The sequence below is a fragment of the Stegodyphus dumicola genome, chromosome X2, assembly GCF_044657685.1.
Source record: "Stegodyphus dumicola isolate Sdum_Otavi_A_Nest chromosome X2, ASM4465768v1".
NCBI classification, from domain to species: domain Eukaryota; kingdom Metazoa; phylum Arthropoda; class Arachnida; order Araneae; family Eresidae; genus Stegodyphus; species Stegodyphus dumicola.
The window spans coordinates 25,787,016-25,809,642 of NC_140781.1; the positions used below are offsets into that span (position 1 = coordinate 25,787,016).

Sequence of the window (22,627 nt, forward strand, 5' to 3'; positions counted from 1 at the left end):
TAAGAATGATCGCTTTGTTCGAGAATACATTTATATGTTTTTTTTTTTTCACAGCTGAAAATTAAAAATGTAACTCAATGGCTTTCAAGCTCATGGTCACGGCAGGACAGAGTTGAGAAAATGGTAAATGGCAACAGTAAGAAAAAGTTGAAAAGAAAAAGGTCCTTAGAATGAAAGATGTAGGATCGTACTATCTTTGGTAACATAAACTTTGCTAGATCCTACTAAAGAACCTGTCGTCTTCTCGCACAGGCGTAAAGAATACCAACACAAAAAGAAGGTTTTATTATTCGTCAAACTCACCGACAACTTGCGGTGGAACTTAATAATCGTTATACAATAAATTCAGAAGAGTAAGTGCTGGACTAACAATTTAAGTTAAGGCTAACTAGGTTGTCTTAACAACCTACCCGGCGTTATACTTACTAACTGGCCAAAAAGGCTTATCAGCAACTCCGCGTAACAGCATGTAGAGACTCGTAACGTACACTGGATAGCGAAAACACGCTCTGAATAAACTACAAGGTTCATCCGCTTAAATATTCACTTCGCTTAACATTAAATTTGCATCCTGGCGAAGAAAGGCGAGGGGAAAATGAAAGGTTCAGGAATGGCAGCAAAACTTAAAATAATTTGTTATGCAAAATAAGGGAAACCCTACACAGAAACTGATAAAATATGTAATGATAAATAAAGTTTTAAAAGGTGTTGAAGAGGACCGGCAGTGAAGGATAAATGTCGACAGTGGGACAGGAGTTCTGCGGATGTATTATCTTAGACATTAACTTTTACATGACAGGTAATCCTTTCTTTTTTATCATGTGAATAAACAAATGTGAATGCATTTTAGAAATAAAGTTTCTGTTATAATACAGACTTCTGTTATACATATACTTTCAGTGTAATGTTAGCTTTAAAGGAGAAGAATAAAATATTTAAGAAGCTAACAACACTTTGATATATGGCGCATTGTTTGTAATAAGCAAAGAAAACGATAGACCGCTGAACAATCTGAGATGAAGATAACTCCCAGTAATTTCTCTCGGCTGCAAACTATTTCAGAATCGAAAAGCCATCAAGTGTCAAGCTGTTGTAAGAAATAAAACACAGAAAATGCTTGAAATGGCCTAAAAGATATTTCTGACAATTCTGAATTTTTATTTAATTGAACAGTATCTGTATTTAAATGCCAGTTCATAAATTATTTCTGATCTATAGTGTCTTGTAGACCGCAAATAAAAGGATACTACTCCAATAAGGTTATATTCCCTGAGATTTCCAGACTGAGATGTGCTGAACCAGTAACATCTGGATTTGTTATGGTAAACAAACATACCTATTAAAAAAAAAAAAAAAAAAAAAAGACTTAGTTTCAAATTGCATAAGCAAATGCTTTTCCATAAATATAAGTAAACATGATATTTATAAAGACAGAAGAGGAAACATACCTCAAATAAATCATAAAAGTGAAAACACAACCTGCGTTAGACATGGATTTTTAGCATAAAAACTCTACCGATTTCGAGGGCGACCAAAGTCACTATTCATCAGGAGCAAAGAAATCTACCCTTAATCCTGATTGAACAGTATATGAGGCAATTTAACAGCTGTTTTAACTTTCGTGAGGTCGGAAGTTGAAGGATTTTTAGGGATTGAGCAATATGCGCCTTCATGTATCAGTTTCGTGATTACATCAATATGTGTGTATTTGTCCATAACAACGATCTATCCACCCTTATCAGCTTTAGAAATTACAATGTTAGGATTAGAATGAATTTCACGTAAAGCCTTCCTTTCCTTTTTGGTTAAGATTTGGAATAAATGATTTGTTATTAGAATTTACGTTATGAGTAATTAAGTAGCGAATTGTATCTTTCTGGGTACCTGAGATTTTGAAGAATTTAAATGCTTTTATCGATAGGGGCGATTATTTGAAGAGCTGAAGGTTTAGATGTCTTCGAAAAACTGAAGTTATATTTTAATACTTTCACCCGGTCCTCTGAAAGATTAACATTCGAGATATTCACAATAGGATTAGCATTAACTATAGTTTGGTTTGGTTTATTAGATTACGGCGAAGCAATCGAGGGCTATCTGCCCTTAAAGGAGGGATGCCTTCGTGGAAGACTTTCTAACCCTTTGCAGCACAGTGTGTCCGGTCTGAACACACCTAAAAATTTCCTTCTGTACGCACAGAAAAATTGAACGAAAAAGGATTTATAGGTTACTCTGAACCTTCTTTATTTACAGTAGATGGCAGCTCAACACAAACCAGTCCATATATTTTAGTCATGTTTAGTTTTTTAAGACCCTCATTTTTCAAAGAAATCTTCCAGATTTTTTTAGGGTATAAAAGGAATCGTTTAAAAAAAAATTCTATGTTATTTTTTTGGCTGTATGCTAATCTCCTTATTGTATATTAATTTTAAATTTTTACCTTGAAATCTGGTCTAAAATCAAACGGCGAATCCTATGTGTGCCCAGACCGGGCTCACCGATAATCTAGGACAACAGAGAGTCTGTATTCTTTGTTTCTCCGCATCTCATTGGTCAGTTCATTGACAACAATGCTTGTTTCAGCACTCTTTTCGAAGCTCTATTCAATCAGTGTGCCCACGTTGGGCACACCCACAGAATTAAAAGATAAGTGCTATCTTCACAAAATTTTACTTGTGTACTCCTCTAGGCCTAATTAGACTGCCTACCTTTTTTTTTTTTTTTCTTTATTATCAAAACTCCAACTTTAAAAGGTAGCGTGCCGGAAAGGGTTAAGGAAAAACTGGCTCGTATACACGTTACACATGGGGAAAACCACGAAAACACCCATGCAGCCAGCCCATTCGCGGGATTCGAACCTGGGACCGAACTACCAGTGTTCAGCGACGTTACCGCTCGGCCGCTGGTGGGCCATGTTAACTATGGGAAGATAACCAGAATGCAGGGTTAGCCGAATGAGATGTTAGGTTTTTGAATTTAGAATCTAGTAAATTTTTATGGCGTACGCAAGCGATTCTAGCTCTAGACCAAGATTTATGGTCAAGCGAGGAAAATTTAAAATAGAAATAGCAACTTTTAAATGAAGGTAATATTATTATCATATTCAATTTTAGATAAACGTTTGTGCGTGTTTCTTACAATGTGATGAAGAAATGACAATTTGAATTTATCTATAATTTTCGAAACATGAACATAGGCATTAAGACTACATTTCAATTGTATACAATTGGGAATGATATTATTGTCAAATTTCTTTGCTCCTGATGAAGAGGGACTTTGTTCTCAGTCGAATTCGATAGAGTTTCTATGCTAAAAATCTACGCCTAACACAGGTTGTTGTTTCACTTTTATGATATTTATAAATTAGTATCGAATGGTTTTTAAACGCATAGGATCATATTTTTTCTTAAGGCATGATGATAGATTTATGTGCATCTGTCTCATTGTAAATAAGAAGTTACATAATTTTGCACTTACCGTAATCTGGATCAAAAATTTGTTTGATCAGAAGTAGGAACCATTCTTTTGTTAAGCCTCCCATATCAAGACCCGGCTCACCTACGAATGTCACTTTCAGTTTTTTCTTTAAATCTGACTGCTTTCTTGCGATCTGTTGAAGAGAAACAGACTTGTAGGTAAATAATACTAATACTGTCAGTGGTTTGTTAATTATGGGCATTTATTTCGTGCAACAAATCTGAAGTTTCAGGAACACCTGCGTAAATTTTCTAGTTTGAAAATGGATATATTTTAGAAACACAGAATAGAGTGAATAAAAATTGTTCGATACGGAAGGTAGAGAAAAGAACAGCTACCTTTATCATACGTTCGTTTCCTGGGATGTTAAAAGAAATGTTTCCCTTAACCATTTGACATCTTAAAAATAAATAAACAAACATGTAAAAAAATACTAACTACTAAAACATAAATGAATAACGTTTTTGATGAAAAGGAGAGGATAGATTTCGTTATAAAAGCATACGCTGAAATAGTTGCTGGTAGCTAATGCAACACTGCGATCAATATAAAATGCCGAAAATTATAAAATGCATATATTAATCAGCATTAAAATTAAAAGCTTTAATTTTAATTAAATTAATAAGCTAATTAGTATCGTATTGCATGAATTCGCTGATGATATATTTTGAATTTGGCCTGAATGATCGTTCTTCAGTCGTTTTTCTCACTTTAGCCTGCCCAATGAATTAGAAACCCAAGATCAATATTTCATTGGACCACCTTTTTGCACGGATAATTGCTCTGATTCGTTTGGGCATGGAGTCTGCATGCTTCTGGAGTGCATTTACGTCCAGAGAATACCATGCATTGGCTATGCAACTTTTTAAATCTTATAAATTAGATAGAAGAAGCGAGTGTTGTTGGATGCGTCTTTCCACCATATTCCACACATTTTCTGTGGGGTTAAGATCCGAGCTAATGAGTTCTGTCTGACAGTTATCTTAAACTATTTTCTTAAAATAAATATTCATGGATGCTTTATTAATGCATTCTTTTTTTTTCATTAATTTAAATATTTTTGAATACCCAAATTATTATCTTTTACTGAGCTAAATTTATTATTTTGGCATTATTTTATTAAGTCGAGATTTTCTTTAAGATACTGCGAGCTGCGGTCAAGACAGGCAGATATTTGTAATGAGCACCAATTCAAATATCATGGATTAATTCAAAATTAATGTTCGTTTTATCTGTCCAACATATAGTATCACGTTTGCACGTTGATCCATTTTTGGACATCACATTTGTGATTTTTAGACATATTCTATTGTAGTAGACTCATTTGTCATCAAACATCAAACAGCGTCTATTGTAGTAGACTTTTAAGTTCAGGGCAAAAAAAGCTAAGAGCCTTTCGAAATCATGTGACCTGGAGCTGGGAAATGTTAAAATTAGACATTATGTGAGCACAGCAAAATCAATAGCAACATTTTCTTATTTTTAGTTTATAAATATAATGATAATTTACATATTTATAAAAAATAATGAATGCTTATTAGATATAATAAATCTAAAGTTTATAAATGCATACATTTATGCTGCGATTTTTACCTTTACCTGTTATTTGGAATGCATTATTTAAAAAGAATAGTAATAATAAAACTTCAGGGTATAAATTGACTTACCTACATTTGATGCAAAGAGGGGCATTTGAGCAATTAAAGGTTGAGAATTACTATTCTTTATACATATACGCTTTTCGTATGTGCCTCACATTCATACGAGTATATTTCAAGATTTTACCAGGTTCTTGTCTTCAAATGCTTGCGAAATTTAGGGGTAAAATATATATTGTTTTAAAATTAAAGTTAATTGCTTATTGTAAGAAATAGTACTTTCATCTATTCTTATTAATTGGAGTTAACAGCTCAAAACACTCATTAAAAAATGGCAGATATTTTTTTACAAATACCTCATTTAAGGAATCTGATACAAGATGAGATCGTCTAACATTGAGGTTCAAGAAGAATACATCAATATCCGGAGCCTGTTGGTGTAATGCTCTGCTCATCAGACTCCTCTGTAAAAAAGAAGACATGCTAAACTGTATTATTTAAGTCATTCCTAATACCTATAATATTGTCAAAAAGTGATATTTAATCTTCTAGATAAACTTAATAGAAGAAGTGTTTTAAAATGTAAAATAACATCCGAAGCCACAGTTATATATTGCTATGACAAAAATATGACGAATTAATGAAGCTGCCGATAAAAAATAATGCGGTCTGGTTGTTAAATTAGGTTAGGCTATAATCATATACAAAACATTAGAAAGCTGTATTCCTTAGAATTTTTTTTGTACGCAATTTTTGGCGTACACCGGTTGACATTCCTTTTATGTGTGGGCAAATTCGAGGAAATTCCCCGTGGCCTGCAGTTCTGTTTTAATTTAAAGATATGAATTTACAACTGTAGGTTTGCATTATCACCAGACGTTAAGTTTCATTCGTCCCTTCTCCTCCAATAAAAAATTCTAATTGGTATGAGTTGTTAGATTATAGAAAATCACTGTAGGGCTATCTATCGAAGGGGCAGGATGCTTTCGTGGAGGATTTTGTAAGGGAAACTTACTGTTAAGCACGTTCATCCACTGTTCAGCGACACCGTTCGGCCGTTGGTAGGCAAAAATTTGTCATGTTACAAAAAAGTAACAGAAGGATTTAACATTGAATAAATTACATCAGTCACAAAAAATAAATTCTTGAGTCCTGTTATTAAATGTTTATTATTGTGCATCTTACAGATTTTTTAAAAATTATCTTAAAAATTCCGGTCATAATAGCAGCATTATAAAATCAAACCTCATTATAAGCTCATCCAGATATGTGACGCGCCCCTGTTTATAAAGCCTCATTTAAATCCCGACCATTTCAGTGTTTATGCTTATTGCATATAGTATTAGATCTGAAATAACAGTCTTGTATATTAGGCCTCTATAGTTTACGACACCAAGACAATGCCGTTTAAACAATTTTGGTATTTTCACGGTAAAAGTTCTTGCTAGAGAAAGCGTTTTTATTCAATTGTTACTTGTTATTCAAGCCTTTCACCTTGAATGCCACAGAACAGCGGCCATGGGTGAAAAGGCGATAAAGCGTTAATTCTTAATTTTACAAGCCGTACTGAGCGTTAAACCTGCCTTTAGAATATGTATGTTACATGTACTGAATGTATAAAGACCAATTCTTGTATTCATTAATTCATTCTTCAGAAGAGGACGGAAGCGACAATATCCTTCATTCTCAATTGGTTCACTGTGTGTGGAAACTCGAAACTGTTATTCCGGGTGAATTAGAAAATGCAGATGAAGTTACCGATGTTTCTGCCATGTAGTTCCGAAGGCATTATTTTGTAAACTGTTACATAGACAATGAATGCTGATGAGATTTTTGATGTTAAGAATCTCATTGAAAAGGTGATAGTATTTAAAGTTGACGCATTAGGTATATTAAGCATTGTGAGAAGACAGCGACAGCATCCGAGACTACTGAAGGACATTTCAAAACTTTTCGTAATATATAGAGAGTTTTGAAATCGAAAGACTGAAACTGCTATGCAAATAATGATCTCTTCAAATAGTTTTTGATTTAACTCATATTTCTGCGCAGTGTTATAAATAAAAATATATAAAAGAACTTTAAATGGAATGAAATAATTGTTTAAATTTTAATTACAGTAACTATAACGACGCTGACTGCCGTCCGGGTGGATCCTAGGAACCCCATGCGTCCCAGAGAATGCATGGATATTTGTAAATGTGTAGTGTCACGGGAGCACTCTAAACATGCGGAGAGCCGAATGTTTTCTCGAGAGCTTCGTGGTAGAAGAAGAAGGGTGGGAGAACCTCGAACCCGCACCCCCGGGATGCCCTCCATCAAAATGGTGAGGGGGGTGGAAATGAACAAAGACGTACTATCACATGCGTGGTGCTCAGGGCTCTCGCCAACCACAAGGGCAATCTTGAAATCCTTGTCATGATGAATTTCGTGGGCTTGTTCTGATGTTACTGTCAGACAAGTGAGATAAGTCACAATAACAACAATAGAGATTTATGTACATACGCGTTAATTCCAAATAAATGTTACGAAATGAAAGCATACACGTGTCTGTTGTAATGAATTTATTTCACCAATCTAGATGTAACAAGAAAATGCAACTTTCCAGTTTTCATTTGACAACATTGAAAAGCTCACCATTTTCGAAATGCTCTGAATTTCAGCCTTAGAGGTACTAACAGTACTAATAATCAGAATAACCCTATCAGCAAAACGAAAAACTTATTAAGCACTGGGGACTTCAAAAGTGGAATTGTAGAGAAATATCTGGAATATACGTTTCGGAATCAAATTGATTAAAGAAACGCCTCACCGTCAAAACATCACAAAATGGTTGAGACAGTTTCAGGAGAACAATTGCTTGGGAAAGGAAAAAAGCGCGAAATGGCAATGTCTCGGCAAGTAAATTGTGTAAAACATTTCCGTGACTTACCAAAAAAGTCCCAACAAGTCAATAATTGTACCAGCAGACAACGTATCGCAAGCATCTGAGGTTCAAACTTTGCAAGCATCACATGACACAGGCACTAAAAGTTACAGAAAAACGTAAACTGAGAAAGTTCTATGTGGATTTGCAGGAATGGCTGGAAGTAGATGATTCCGCGGATAGACTCGTGTTGACTGACAAAGCCAAGTTTAATTTATGTTGCTACATAACAACAAAGGGACAAGGGTCTGGAGCGTTCCACCTACAATTCCACCTCTTTCTACCTGCACAATTACGTGCATATTAGGGTTTGATGATGACGTCTAGAAATGGATATTTGTATTCAACAAGCACAACCTTGGTCACGGACGTATGTTAATCCCTCCGGATTCAACGCTATTCCTAATGCGCTCTTGAAAACATCTCATGCGAGGAGAATAACTCCTTTTTAGATTGCCATTAAGAATCTGATGGACAAGCTTCCCACCTCTCTTGCAAGTTTCTCAAGGTATGGGAGGTTAATGTCCGTCATTAAAGTATTCAGATTTTCCCGATCGAAATGTAAATTTCATTGGGTATTTTGTGTGAATTCACACTCAGTAAAATAATGAAGTGCATTTCCATCCCCTCAGCCGAACCCACAACATTTTGAAGAATCCATTCCAACTCTCTCGAGGTAGTACGGAAATCGACCATGACCAGTTATAAGTTGGTTGAGATAATGGTTGCCACAGAGAGCTCTCATGATTAGCTTGTTAGTTATCTGGAACGTTAATCGTCCAGTATCAGATTACTGCCATCGAGTTTTCCATTCACGAAGAAATAAATATATCTCTCAAGTTTCGTGTGAATTTCGTGAGAGGGATGGGAAGATTTTCATAAATCTCGTTGTTTAAGGTGGCGCGTTTCGCACGATCATCGGCCATCTCGTTTCCGTAATAGCCTACGTGTGTCTTGATCATTTTAGTTTAATCTTCTGACATACTAAAGCCTGCCGATATATAGTATTTTTAATTTCATTTACCAGGAAATGGAGGTGATTAGGGTTTGAAAAAGCATAGAGCGACGACAAACTGTCTGTGTGTATGGAAGTTCTTTTTCTTTTCCAGAACTACACGCACCACTCGAGAGCCTTCTTTGTGGTGAAGAGCTCTGCTTGGAAGACAATGTTAAGGTCTCCCAACCTATACCTTTCTTCATGAATCAGCACATCATAGTACAGTATTACGAAGGCCTCGTCAGTATGCCCCTCGAGCCCTGAACCTTCTGTGTAGATTTTCATTTCGTCCTCTTTAGGCTTTTTGAGGCTGAATGGTATGGCTAATCTTATAGCTGGTTATTCTCGACAGAGCTCAACTTTGGACTGAAAGTCCTGTGGATCGAAGGTAGCATCAGCTACTATGTAGCAAACTGAATAAGCATAATTTGAGATTAGTGAGCACAGAAATTCCGGATGCCATCCTGGAATATAACATGATTCTCCGAAGATAAAAGGTTTCTTCGCCATAATCAAAAACAGTGTATTTCGGCCTTTCTTTTTTGAGGAGTTACTGTTAAAAGATTCACCTACCTCGGCATCTATCCAAATGGTCGTTACCCCATTTGGAGGAAATGATGCCTGACATCATGTTGCAGTAAGATAATGCCCCATCGCACTGGCGTAGAAACGTACTCGATTACCTCAAAAGTATCTTCTGGAATGCTGAATTGATAGTGCTGGTTCGGATGTTGCCTCTAATATTTTGGCCCCCCAGATCATCCGACCTAACGTCTTCCGCCTTTTTCCTTTAGGGATATGTGGAGGTATCCGTACCCGCTCTTCCACAAGACATACAGCAATTTAAGCAGCGACTAGGTGATATGGTCGACTCATTTGATCATGTAACGTTGGCACGAGTGTGGAAACAACTAGACTATCGTGTAGAATCTGGCATGTTGTAAAGGAGCGCTCACATTGAACATCTATGAATGTCCGCACAAACATGGAAAATTACCCTTTCATATTACATCTGTATTTGAGAAGTATATTCATTACAAGAATCACAGGTAAGTTTTCTTTTGTAGCATTAATTTTTATTATCCTGTTTGTGCATCATAAATCGTATTAGTGGTAAATTTTGACCAATGTGTATTTTTAACGTTGGTCTAGAGACACATATTTTCACCTCTTTTATCCAAAGTTTTCCTGCATTTTATGTGTAGCAACTGCATATTTTATCTTACACTGACACCAAAACTGAATTATCGAAATATTAGTCATCATTGCTGTAATGCTTTTCGAAAGAGTGGACGGGTCTGAAGCAAAATACAGGGAAGATTTACGCAGTTTCATATAAAACATTAGTTTTATAAGCTTATAACTTATATTTTATTTTTTTAAAGGAATTAAAGAATTTTTAACCAGTTACTTGTTAACAAAAACTGTAATTGGAAATTCTTAAACTATCCCTTTACTTTTACAATGTCCCGTGAATAATACTACTGATTTCTTTGTATTAAGAGTGACTGGATATAATCTCAAAAGGAAAACTTACTCTTGCATTGAGAATCATTTGCTGTTCTGAGTCCCTTTGTAATATCATCTTTTTGGCCACTATGCTTAAAATGAATGGATACTGACAATAGGAAAATCTGTAACAGACAGTACTCGTGAAACATAAGCATACTTATTATTAGTAAACAAAATTAATTCTGTTTGTAATTTTTTCTACTATTTTATTTTGAATAGCTGCAAATTACCTCATAATACAGAGTTCAAAATGAGCATCATTTGCTTGTATGTTCAAAATAATCTTTATGAATTCAATCAATTACCGTGCTGTTAAAATAATTATAAGCATTTGTTTTTATATAGGATTTTTATCGCTAATTTTAGAAGAAATAAAGGCTTGATCTGGAGTAGTTGCTGAGAAACAAAAACAGTGTAGAATTTATTACTGGATGCTAAGGCTATTTATACTATAGGTTTTAATGCTAACTTTGTACTGCTACAAAGTTCGTATTTCAGATTTGAATGACGGAGATCTAACTAGATTAATGAAAGAAAGGAAATTTTACTTGTGGTGCTTATTCGGGTTTTGCCATCGATAATATTCAGCCATCAGATTAACGTGGTCCAGAGCACTGTTATAGAATTCAGTGTAAGGAATGATATTCGGATTGTTTCGACTATTCGCTGTATCTGAAATAAAATTTCACTCTATAAATACATTTTTAAGATAATACTTAAATGTTCTGAAGTTTGGATACAAAAAGTGCTCCAATTAGTAAAGGAAAAATTAAGGTACATAAAGGTCAGAGTTTAATTTCTGAAATTAAATGTATGGAAATCTTATAGAACGCTGTTAGAAATGTAAGCAAAATAAATTAATTAATTAACAATTAAAATTAAATAACTAATAATAAAGTAAATCAGTAGCAAATAGGTATATGAACTAAATAAATATATTTAAGTATTATTTTCCATTTTGCAGAGCAGCTATAAAACTTTGATCAATTAAATGTCAACAAACCCACAGACTTGATCTGAATGATCTCAGTAAATGAGACTTCGTCTCAGTATGAGATCTTGATGGACATGTATGGATTTGTATTCTTCGCAATCAGATGAAATTGCTCCTTATTTAACCTCTAAGGTAAAGAATTTCTTGAAGCAATAACGTATCCTTTCTCAGACCAGGATACAAATATTCTACACTACTCGACAGTTGCTAAGGAACAAATGATTTTTGTAAATTTGTGTTACTTACAGGTGAACAATCGCAGAAAAAATAAGCCTTGTAGGGCAAGACGTCTTATCTTAAAAGGCAGTGCACTCATGTTATATCCTTATCCGTAAATGAAAGCAGTAACGTTTGAGATAAATAATCATGTTGCCTGCTTCTGATTACATTACTAATTCTGTTTATTAAAACGAACAAGGCTGCCTAAAATATGAGTGTTGTGCGAAACTATGCCGGAGGCCATACGAGGACATGGAAGAGAGGATATAAGGTATTTCCTCCCTCCTTCCACCACGCCTTCGTGGTGTAACCGTAGCACACTCAACGCGTATTCGAAAGGTCCAGGTCCTGGCGAGGGCATTGCTCATTTTTCAAGCACCCCCTGCAATAAGAAAAACCCAGTGACTCTACAAAGATATGTTATGTCGCTCTAGTGACGAAAAAGAACGCAAATGCTACTCCTGACCGTAGTGGCAGACCTTACCAATGCTACGCCTTCGTGGTGTAACCGTAGCACACTCAGCGCGTATTCGAGACGTCCAGGTCCTGGCGAGGGCATTGCTCATTTTTCATGCACCCCCTGCAATAAGAAAAACCCAGTGACTCTACAAAGATATGTTATGTCGCTCTAGTGACGAAAAAGAACGGAAATGCTACTCTTGACCGTAGTGGCAGACCTTGCCAATGCTACCGGCGCTGGCGTTTCTTTGGAAACTAATTCTGGGCAGTTCAGTAATGTTGTCTTATATGAGAGGAAGTCTGTTACATGTATTCGTTATGAGCGCACCATCGTCAGAAAGATTATGTTGTTGTAAGATGCATATTCGTTGGAGTCAGCAACAGTGGTTCAGAGCCATTACTCTGACGAATTCAACTTTCCCATCAGCAGTGATTGTAGACATTGGCTAGTGTGGAAAGAGGAACTCCTTATTATCATTAGTATGTCCAAGAAGCTGATGGCTAACCCTAAGTAATTGTGTGGGTGGGTATCACACACAGTGTCAGAACTTCTTTTCACATCTTTGAAGGAGGTCCAATGCTATCACAGAGGTACTGCGCCAAAATGTTCCTAGCTCGCGTCTGTGTTTACTTTGGTATATTTGGTCCAGTCTTTATGGATGACAATGCCCGCTATCCAAGGACAGCTGAAATGTACGACCCATTAGCAAGGGAAGATATTGAACGCATGACATGCCCTTCATACTCCTGGACCTAAAGCCCATACAGCAAGCCTAGGATGCACTGGGAAGATGTAGTGTTCAGAGAAAGAAACCCTCCTTCAGTCGTACGGGAACTCAAAATCGCCCTGAGAGATGAATGGAGCAGAATATTCCATGATCTCATGGACACCTTCTTCAGTTTAGTTAATTTACGCGGAACAGCATGAGTAACAGATATCAGATATACAAGAGTATCTGAGGAGGTCACCCTTCATGTTGATGGACTCAAAATAGCAGTAAGAAACATCTTTCTTTATCTTACTTATCTTGTTTTGCCAAGTGACGATATCTGTAGCATTTTCATAATAATAGTCTAATTTCTTTAACCGTTGTCTATCATTGATTATAACGAAAAATGACTCTATTTCTTACCAATTATCAAGCAACATACTTTATGATGGAAAAAGTTACGGCATTTAGCTATGTTTCTTTTGCCATAGTGACCAAAGATATTCTTGTATATTTTAGCCTACACAGAGAAAGTGAGAGGTATTTAGTAGCTAGGAAAACCTTCTTTGGCAAGAGGATAATAACAGAATGATTTAAAAAGTGTAATTGTTACATACTTACAAGATATGCCATTATTCAAAGCACCCCCCTGCACTGCAGTGCATCTTTTTGAATATTTTAGAAGCTGTTATTAGCCTCTTCCAAAGAAGGTACTTGGTTAGATGCATACCTACTCTGAAACCGCTTATTGAACTAAAAATATACACTACCCGACCTTGACAATGCAACACCAAGAAGGAAAGGCCCAAAATTATGCAAATATTAGGGTACACGCACGTCACCGAGTTATGCGAATGGTGTGAAATACGCAGCTCTCCAGCGCACGTTGAAGGAGATATAAGGGAAAGAACCTGAATAATGTTCAATTTTCGTGTTGTTATTTCTGCTAGAAAATTCATCCTGGAAAATTTATTCTTGTCTCAGAGGACACGTGTAATAGCAGAGAATGCCTGGCCGTTGTCAACGGTGGCAGTTCCAGCACACAGACAATTTTACGAGGGGCATGGTGATCGGACTGAGAAGGGCAGGTTGGCCTATACGGCAAATCTTAGCTGACACACCCCTGCACGTATCCACAGTCCAACGGCTGTGGCGATGATGATTGAAACAACGAAATATGACAAGTTCGAGAGGTGCTAGTACAGCCAGAGTGACGTCAACACACGTGGATCGACGCACCCGTCGACAAGCAGTGGCGCAAGCCAGTTCTACCTTCATTCTGCAGCATGCTCAAGACACCCTGAATGTTCCCATATCAAACAGAACCATTTGCCTTCGATTGGTGGCTAGTGGCCTGCACTCTTGGCGTCCGTTAAGAAGACTGCCATTGATCCTGCATTATAAACGCCAACGTCTGCAATGGGCCGGGCTCGAGCGACGTGAACGATGGAATGGTACAGGGTAGTGTTTTGAGATGAGGCACGCGTCTGTTTCTCCAATGATAGTCGCCGCGTATGAAAGTGGCGCCGACGTGGAGACAAGTCCAATCCGATAGCAATTGTGGAACGCCCCACCGCGTGACAACGCGGCAACATGGTTTGGGGCGCATTTGCGTACGATTCCAGGTCACCTCTAATTTGTATTCAGAATACGTGGATCATGTGCTGCGTCCGGTGACACTCCCCTACCTTCACGGAGTGTTCAACGCCCTTTATCAGCAGGATAACACTCGACCACACACTGCTCACATCAGCCAACGTGCTCTGAAAGTTGTACACTGCTATAAAAAAAAAAAAAAAAAAAAAAAAAAAAAAAAAAGGACAGTGCTATAATTCCTGTTCTACTGGGCCGATTGACAAAATTCAAACTGCGTTTTTCATGTCTCGAAAGCGCGACTTAGGATATATATTAGATTTATATATAGCACTATTCTAACATAGGTATTTTGACACAAAATCGGACTTTTTCTGAAATAACATACCAAATGTTTTCCCATATTTCGATTCTACGGCTCAAATTATGCCAGAATGCCAAGTGTTGTAAAAATCGTAGTTTTTTAAAGTAGTTTTTTTAAAATATTAGCTCTCAAAATTTTAACTCCTCAATGTTAATTGAATTTGGCAAATATTTATTAATATCTCTTTCTTTATTAAACTTCTTTGATTTTTTCCTTTCACATTTCGAAAATTAGGTTCATTCCAAATAAAATTTACCCATATTTTGTGTTTTATTTTTTTAATTTCTATTTTTAAATAATTTTTATAAATTTTTCGAAAACATTTTTGAATTATAACCTATAAAATTTTTACCATCATCTTAAAGTAGGTGTATTTCTAAGCATACCTGAAAAAATGTGTAATAAATCTCGAGGGCATGATCTGAAGTGTCTGTTTTTAAAATTTCATCACATTATGACCCATACAACACTCTGCACAGGCCTCTGAGTTGGGGAAGTTTAATTTGGATAACCCTATATATGCAGTTTTCAAATGCATCGTAGTCTGGGTTACAAAGTATTCTTCCGAAAGAAACGCAATTTAAATAAATAAAATCAAATTCTGAAAAATTTATATTAATATATATATTTAAAATGCTCAGTTCGAATGAATAAATAGAAACATTTTAAATAATTATCTGAAGAGACAATGCAACACTAACAATTAAAATAAAAGTCTAAAAGTTTAAAAATTACCTAAAATAGTAACTATGACTAAAAATACAGTATAAAAAAACTATTTGAAAAAAAAAAATAAATAAACGATGCACCTTTGATTTAAACTACGCAGTTCGAATGAGTATATAGAAATTTTTAAAACAGTTATTCGAACGAAACCATGGAACTTAAACAATTAAAATGAAATTCGAAAAAGAAAACAATTGCTTAAAATTAATAACAATTATAATCAAAAATGTAATATACAGAACATTATTTGAAAGAAGGAACGATTGGGTCTTTTTTTCCTCTGACGCACTATATGTAGAAATGGAAACGAAAATAGGTTGCCACATATCAAGAAGTTCACCAAGTGAACTAATTTTGGCGCAAAATGAACAAAAAGCGCCAACATAAATTGTTAAATTTCTCCACAAATTTCGCACCAAATTTAACAAAATTTAATTTTTAGGCATAATTTGAGTTGTAGAATCGAAATATGGAAAAAAATTGGTATGTTACTTCAGAAAAAGTCCGATTTCGTGTCAAAATAACTATGTTAGAGTAGAGTTATATATAAATCTAATATATATCCTAAGTCGCGCTTTCGAGACATGAAGAACGCAATTTGAATTTTGTCAATCGGGCCAGTAGAACGGAAGATATAGAACTGTCCTTTTTTTTTTTTTTTTTTTTTTTTTTGAGCAGTGTACATTTGGTATGTGATTGGATGCCATTTGCAGACCGTGCCATTGCCGCGTTCAGAAGATGAACTGCGGCAAATTATTGACAGGGATTGGAGAGCCATTTCTCAAGACACCATCCGTAGCCTCACTGACTCTGTACCTAGAGACGTGTTATTTCGTGTATCGCCGTCCATGTTGGTCCTAAATCTACTGAGCGGACGCTGGTCTCGCTCTGTATCATGCATATCATTTCGAAATAAAGATCACTTATTGTTTATTGCCGTCTCTCTTTGTTTGCCTAGTTTCATAACTTTCTGGCCACTCATTCCTGGTGTTGCATTTTCAGTGTAGGGTAGTGTATTTCGTGGACTGCGCGCAAGAAGGGAAATCCCGTTCCACTTCAAGGCTGACGCAAATAAAATCTTCAGTTAGTTCATTGTGGGGCATACACTGCAGTCTATAAAGTTTAGTAGTCGTCAGCACGCAAGGGGGCATTTGTGGATATCATGGTGTCGGTTGATGAATCTCATCGGGACCAGAGAACATAGTACTAAACGGAGATGTTCATACCCAGTTGGGGCAGAATTCGCTTTTCAACTCCTTCGAAACAATCAAAGTAATCTGGTGTGTAGGAAACAACTAGCGTCTACTCTACTGAGAAAAAGCTAGCCAGTAGCAAAGAGACTGTGGGTTTGTTTTACTGGTAAGTTATTGTGTAAGCTAAGGCAGCTTTTTTGCTGTGAGATTCGGTTTTGGAATAAGAAAAACAACCAACGAAACTGAAGTATTTCTTGACAGAAATGACGTTCATAAATCATATTATAGACCATTTGCATTTGTTTATGAATTCAAGTTCCTTAATAGTGATTGGTTTTACAAGCAGTGAAATGCAACTTTTTATTCAGTCATAGGTGACACAACTGATTGAATAAATACTCTGTTAATTAGCAGGTACTCTAATGCTCCCATGTACCCACCGAAAGCATTTCTGTGACACTCTGTAGCCTGTCTAAATGTTTTCTACTGATCCTTCTTCCTAAAAGGGGCTGCATTATGTACAGATATATAGCGTGACTTTGATTTCAAAGTTCGGCTCCGTTCAGGTCAGCATTCGTCGTAGCATAGCAGCAGACCCGTTTATAATTGTGTGTTAACTTACAGATGCCTTAAAGATGAACTGATATTCACGGAAACCACTTATAATGCATCAAGAAGGGAGATAGGCATAGTTCATCTTTACCACACTGTAGAAACCATAGTGCTGTGTAATTATTATTCAGAATTATTGTGCATGTCTCTAATAGACACACCAAACTTATTGTAGGCTATGAGTGTCATTCACATGGATTACCTTAATTATCATACTGGGTAACTGAATACATACCTATGATATTCATTTGAAAAGTATTATGGGATGTCCGTACTATTATATTGATTTACTGTAATGGATATTTTTGCAAATTCCAGTGAAATTCGCATAAAACTTATGAACACATTTAATATAAAACACATTATGTTCTAAGTAAGTTGAGTACTTTTCAGATGCTAAAACTTGCATCCTATTTAATAGCTGGGAATAAAGATTAATTAGTTACAGTTCTACAGTATGCTATAGTTCGCAATGTGAATTTTCCAAACTTGATATATCTTTGAATTCCTAGAATAGAATTGAAAATTTTCAGAATTTCCGTGTTTCAGAAAATTAAAAGCTATAATTTCGCCGAGATACAAAATACAGTTGACATATTATTTTACACACCCTTAACATAAGAAATACAGATTACAATGGAGACAAGTGTATGCTGAATTTACTTACTTATTGGTTTACCTTATTTTGGAGCTCAAAAGATAGAAAAGCACTTCTGCCATTAATTGATTATATGAATACTGAACTTAAAAGCCACTTCGTCAAGAGGGAATTATTTTTGCGTTCACTTTAGAGAGCACCAGGGAGATGGTATTTTGTTTGGAGTTCTACAGATCATTTCTGTTCTATAAGGTTTGAACAATTGTCATTACTTTAAACATTTCGTATTTCATGTCATTATTCTTCATTAGGTACTACTTAAAGATTGGTAACTCTGATATGAAGAGTTTGCTGCAGTGTTGTCTCATCGCCAGATTTTTGATGGCATAAAGGTTTCGGTTTGCTCTTTCCCCACATACGCTTTTGTCATTATCTGACATATTCCTTTTATAGAAGTATGAGGGAAAGGAACCGTAACCACGTGAAAATAGATTTAAGTAGAAATCAACGGTTTCTCTATTTTTGCCGATTGTCAGCCAAAATTCATACATACATCTGCTTTAGGGATACTGTCCTAATCTCTTTGCTAGAGATCTTTTCAGATAGGTTCATTGGATTGACTGAGGTAGGTTGGTAATCCTGTTGTGGTAAACATAAGCGCTATTTTTGACTAATCAATTAAGAGAATCTTGAAATTAGGATAATGGGAATAACATCACCTTCATGAAGCATCGACAAGAACAGTTTCTTATATGACTATTAGTACAAAATTTTAATCAGCTGCTTTAAAAAAAGGCGTGAAGATTTTCAAATTAGATATTTATAAATATTCTAGCTTACTTATGAGGGCTAAAATCCTCGTTGCACATGGTATCCACCAACGACTCTTACTCATAGATGGAAGTTTGTGGCCGTTAGCTGGCGGAAATTCACGAATAGTTATAAACTGAAGAATCCTTTTAACTAGCTGTCGTAATCTTTCCGCTTCCAGCCTAGAAAAAATTATTTTTAACAATAAACGTTTTCATAAATAAATACATTTTTTAGTTTAAAATAAATAAAATAATATAAATATTCTAGTCATGTGTCAGTGAATTTGGAACATAATTATGAATTATCTGTTAAAAGTAGCATTAACCTCGTTTAGTAGTTGAGAACGGGAATTAAAGTAGCTTCTTCAAACAGAGACGAACAAAATTAGAAACCTATTTTAATCAGAATCTTACATAATGTGTTGAATACGTTGCTTTATTAAAATGGAAAAATAAAAGAGCAATGTCAAATGCAACACAGGCTATGAAAAGTATTTTATTTAAACATCTTATTAAGTAATAAACGTGCACAATATTTGCAGATTACTAACTGATGACAAAAAATTTGATGAAAAGAAAAGTTAGAGCTATTCTTTTACAAAGCATGTACGGTTACTATTATTTTACATAACTAGATATTTATATAAGCCTTTACTTATCACTTCCCCTTTCCGTTTCCTCACCAAAATGCAGATCAGTTAGAGAGTATTTAAGCAGAAATTTTTCGATTATAAGACACAGTTTGTTTCTGCCTCTCGAGGACACGTTACTAGATTTTTGACAGCCGAAATTAGTCGGCTTTGCGTTATAGGTGCCGTCATTTAAATTGGTACGCATGTGAAAAACTCTGAGCTACCTTGGAACTAAAGTTAATTGTGCAGTAATTGACAACTAGGCTTAGTTTAAATTTTGAATTTCACTGTTACTTTAAGTTGCATCGCTATTAGTGGTGGCTGATACTGGGAACACGAGCAATGCATTTATATTCAAGTTCTGGTTTCAAAAAAAGTTGTTTTAAACCTTTTCAGGACTCAGTAGTTCATTTCAAACGTAGTGATTATTCGCCTAAGGAGTTTGATGGTAGTTTATCTTTCTAAAGAAAGTGAAGCTCTATAAGCAAAACTCGAAAATCTGTATATTTTGTGATGAACTAAAGCTTAAACCTTTGAAGTGAATTAAAAAAATTAGTTAGCCAATAAACTGAGGAAAACAGATTCTAATTACTGTTATACAAGCATCTACGGAAAGAAGAAAACGACGACACAGAAAAATGTTTAAAGAGCACAACCGATTTAATCTGTTGTGCTCAGTCTTACAAAAGACTTTATTTTACCACACGTTTTGTAGAAAAAAAATTAAATCTTTCTAAAATGTTTCTCATGACTTAATCCGAGTGTTTTGATTATTTAAACGATAATTTTAGTAACACTCTTTACGAATAATTTCGGTTTTCTAGTCACAACTTTTAAAAGGTTTTGCAAAATTTATTTAAACTCATCACTCTTAAAATTTATGAATTAATTGTCTTAATTTAAAAGAAATGGGAGTTAAATTACTACGCTGTTAAATTAGAACGTATGAAATTGTGATATATTTCGCTTAAATTAATCTAAAGCATTGAGAAGTTGCCGAAAAATGCAATGAATATATCATGTAAAAATGCATTATCAGAAAAATACAATACCTAGAAAACCAGTTTATCAGAAGTTGATGATCTCCACTACTGAGTCCTACTATTCTTCGAAAAAGATGAGCAAAAACGGTATAAGAAGCCTGATTGCTGAATAACGGATTCTGAAATAATTTAAATCGGATTATATCTCTTTTTAATTTTCAAATTTCAATTAAATTACATATAACATAACAGATTTCATTCAGCGACTCACTTGCAATAAGGCAAAGAGAGCTTTCGTTTCATCTTTCGGTTTCAACCTGCAGTTTGAAAGACGTATTAAGCTTCAGTTATTTGTTATTGAATTAGATACAGTGGTGAGCTATATGGGGCTCTTTTGAGCCCTTTATTAATTCAGACCTTTTTTCAATTTTTTTGTTGGATTAAAACAAATAACTTAATACTATATTACTTCAGAAGTAATTTGAAAGATTAACACTGAAAGCGGGAATGAATTTATGAATGTAACTCAAGAAAATGTACTGATTTGCCTGGCATTGTCTTTATAAAATAGATTATTGCAGCAACATAATTATAAAATAAAAAAATGAAAATATTTACTATTCAGCTCAACGATGAAGAATTAAAAACGATTTTCAGTATTTGTTATCCATGACTTGAGACATGGTAGAAGTAACATGCCCATGACCGAAAGAACACAAAAGAAGACAAACAATCTAACTTCATATTAAAACATAAAGTGAAATATTCCTAGTGTTATAAAAGAAGCTGAAGCCTTATGAAGACTGCTGCTATTAGCAGCGCTGCAACTGAACAAACTTTCAGCGCGATGAACGATTTTCCACAGCAAAATCTTCTTTGGTTATATAGCATATTTCAGATTTAATGACAGTTCCTCTAAACGGAAAACCCTTTAAGAAAACTTAATCGTAAATTTTATGTAAAGCCTTTTTGAAAAGTCATCTCAAGGAATTACTAGAAATCAACTGATGGGAAAGAAGAAAATAATGTGGGGCGACTTCCTAGCATAAATTGAACCACAATACTAAATTTACTTGATATTTTATGTGATTGCTATAATATATATATATATATATATATATATATATATATATATATATATATATATATATTTTATTTAAAATTTTTTTGTTCATGCACAATTGTTCGTATTTTATATTTTTATAAAATGTTAAACATTTAATAAGAATTTGTTATTTCGCTTTATGAGATAAAGTGCGAATGTTTTGTTAAAATTTTTATAGCTCACCACTGATTAGATACATACTGAGAGTTGGTAGCAATGTATAGAAATAAATAAATTACTCATTAGTACTGTTTCTCTTCAGAGTAATTTATAAATTGGCTACAAATACGTAATAAAAATTTCGGACCCTTCACCTTAGACTGAGTAGAAAGCGGAGATCAATGCGCTAAGTGTAGTTAAAGTTAGTATCAAGTAAACGCACACGTTGGCTTTAAAAAAAAAATCCGTGGTGTAAATTATAAAACATTTCATGCATTTCGCGTTTAATGATTTCTTGAATGAGACCCTTTGTTCAGTGTAACTTTTAATTCATTTTTATAGAGCTTAGGAGAATTTTTAATAATTCTCATCAGAGTGAAATCTAGCAATCACCTGCTTTCAAATGACTTATCATGTGCAGTACTATGTTCATGCTTGTGAAGGATTCATCCAATAAAATCAGTGACAAATTAGAGTCGGTGATTGGAATCTCAGGGTTACAAATACAGACTATTTGGAAACAGTATAACGTATTTCTCCCGCCTTCTTAGCATGCCTTCGTGGTGTAATGCTCAGCACACTCGGCGCGTATTCGAGAGGTCCGAGTACGCAAGGGCATTACTCATTTTTCATCTCTCCTGTTTTCAAAAATACCTAATGTCTCTACAGTGGCGCCCGAACTAAAAAAGGTGGTGGATGATGATTCTCCACCCCCAGGATTTGGCGATTGGGTTGCCTAATTCTCCGTCGCCCTTTAACAGAAGGAGTATGTAAAGTATTTCTCCCGTCGCATACATCACGAAGGTACACTCAGCACGCATTCAAGAGGTCCGTGGTTCGAGTCCTGACGAGGGGATTGCTTACTTTTCATCTCTCCTGCTTCGAAATAACCTAATGTCTCTGCAATAGAAAAGGCAGTAGTTTGCTTTTACTAAGATTAGCTATTTTCCGTCCTTAATCT

The 22,627-nt window shown here is 35.1% G+C and overlaps 1 protein-coding gene across 1 annotated transcript in view; it reads right to left on the bottom strand.

Annotated features, from left to right (window-relative positions):
• Nucleotides 1–22,627, bottom strand: part of LOC118190750 (putative E3 ubiquitin-protein ligase HECTD2) — an 87,758-nt gene that overhangs the window by 12,166 nt on the left and 52,965 nt on the right. The window contains exons 7-14 of the mRNA XM_085810090.1: nt 20,674–20,719; nt 20,472–20,581; nt 18,816–18,967; nt 11,056–11,179; nt 10,533–10,629; nt 5,429–5,536; nt 3,475–3,607; nt 1,248–1,336 (exon numbers count right to left, since the gene is read on the bottom strand). Coding sequence (XP_085666216.1) covers nt 1,248–1,336; nt 3,475–3,607; nt 5,429–5,536; nt 10,533–10,629; nt 11,056–11,179; nt 18,816–18,967; nt 20,472–20,581; nt 20,674–20,719 — 859 coding nt within the window. The remainder of the gene's footprint in view (nt 1–1,247; nt 1,337–3,474; nt 3,608–5,428; nt 5,537–10,532; nt 10,630–11,055; nt 11,180–18,815; nt 18,968–20,471; nt 20,582–20,673; nt 20,720–22,627) is intronic.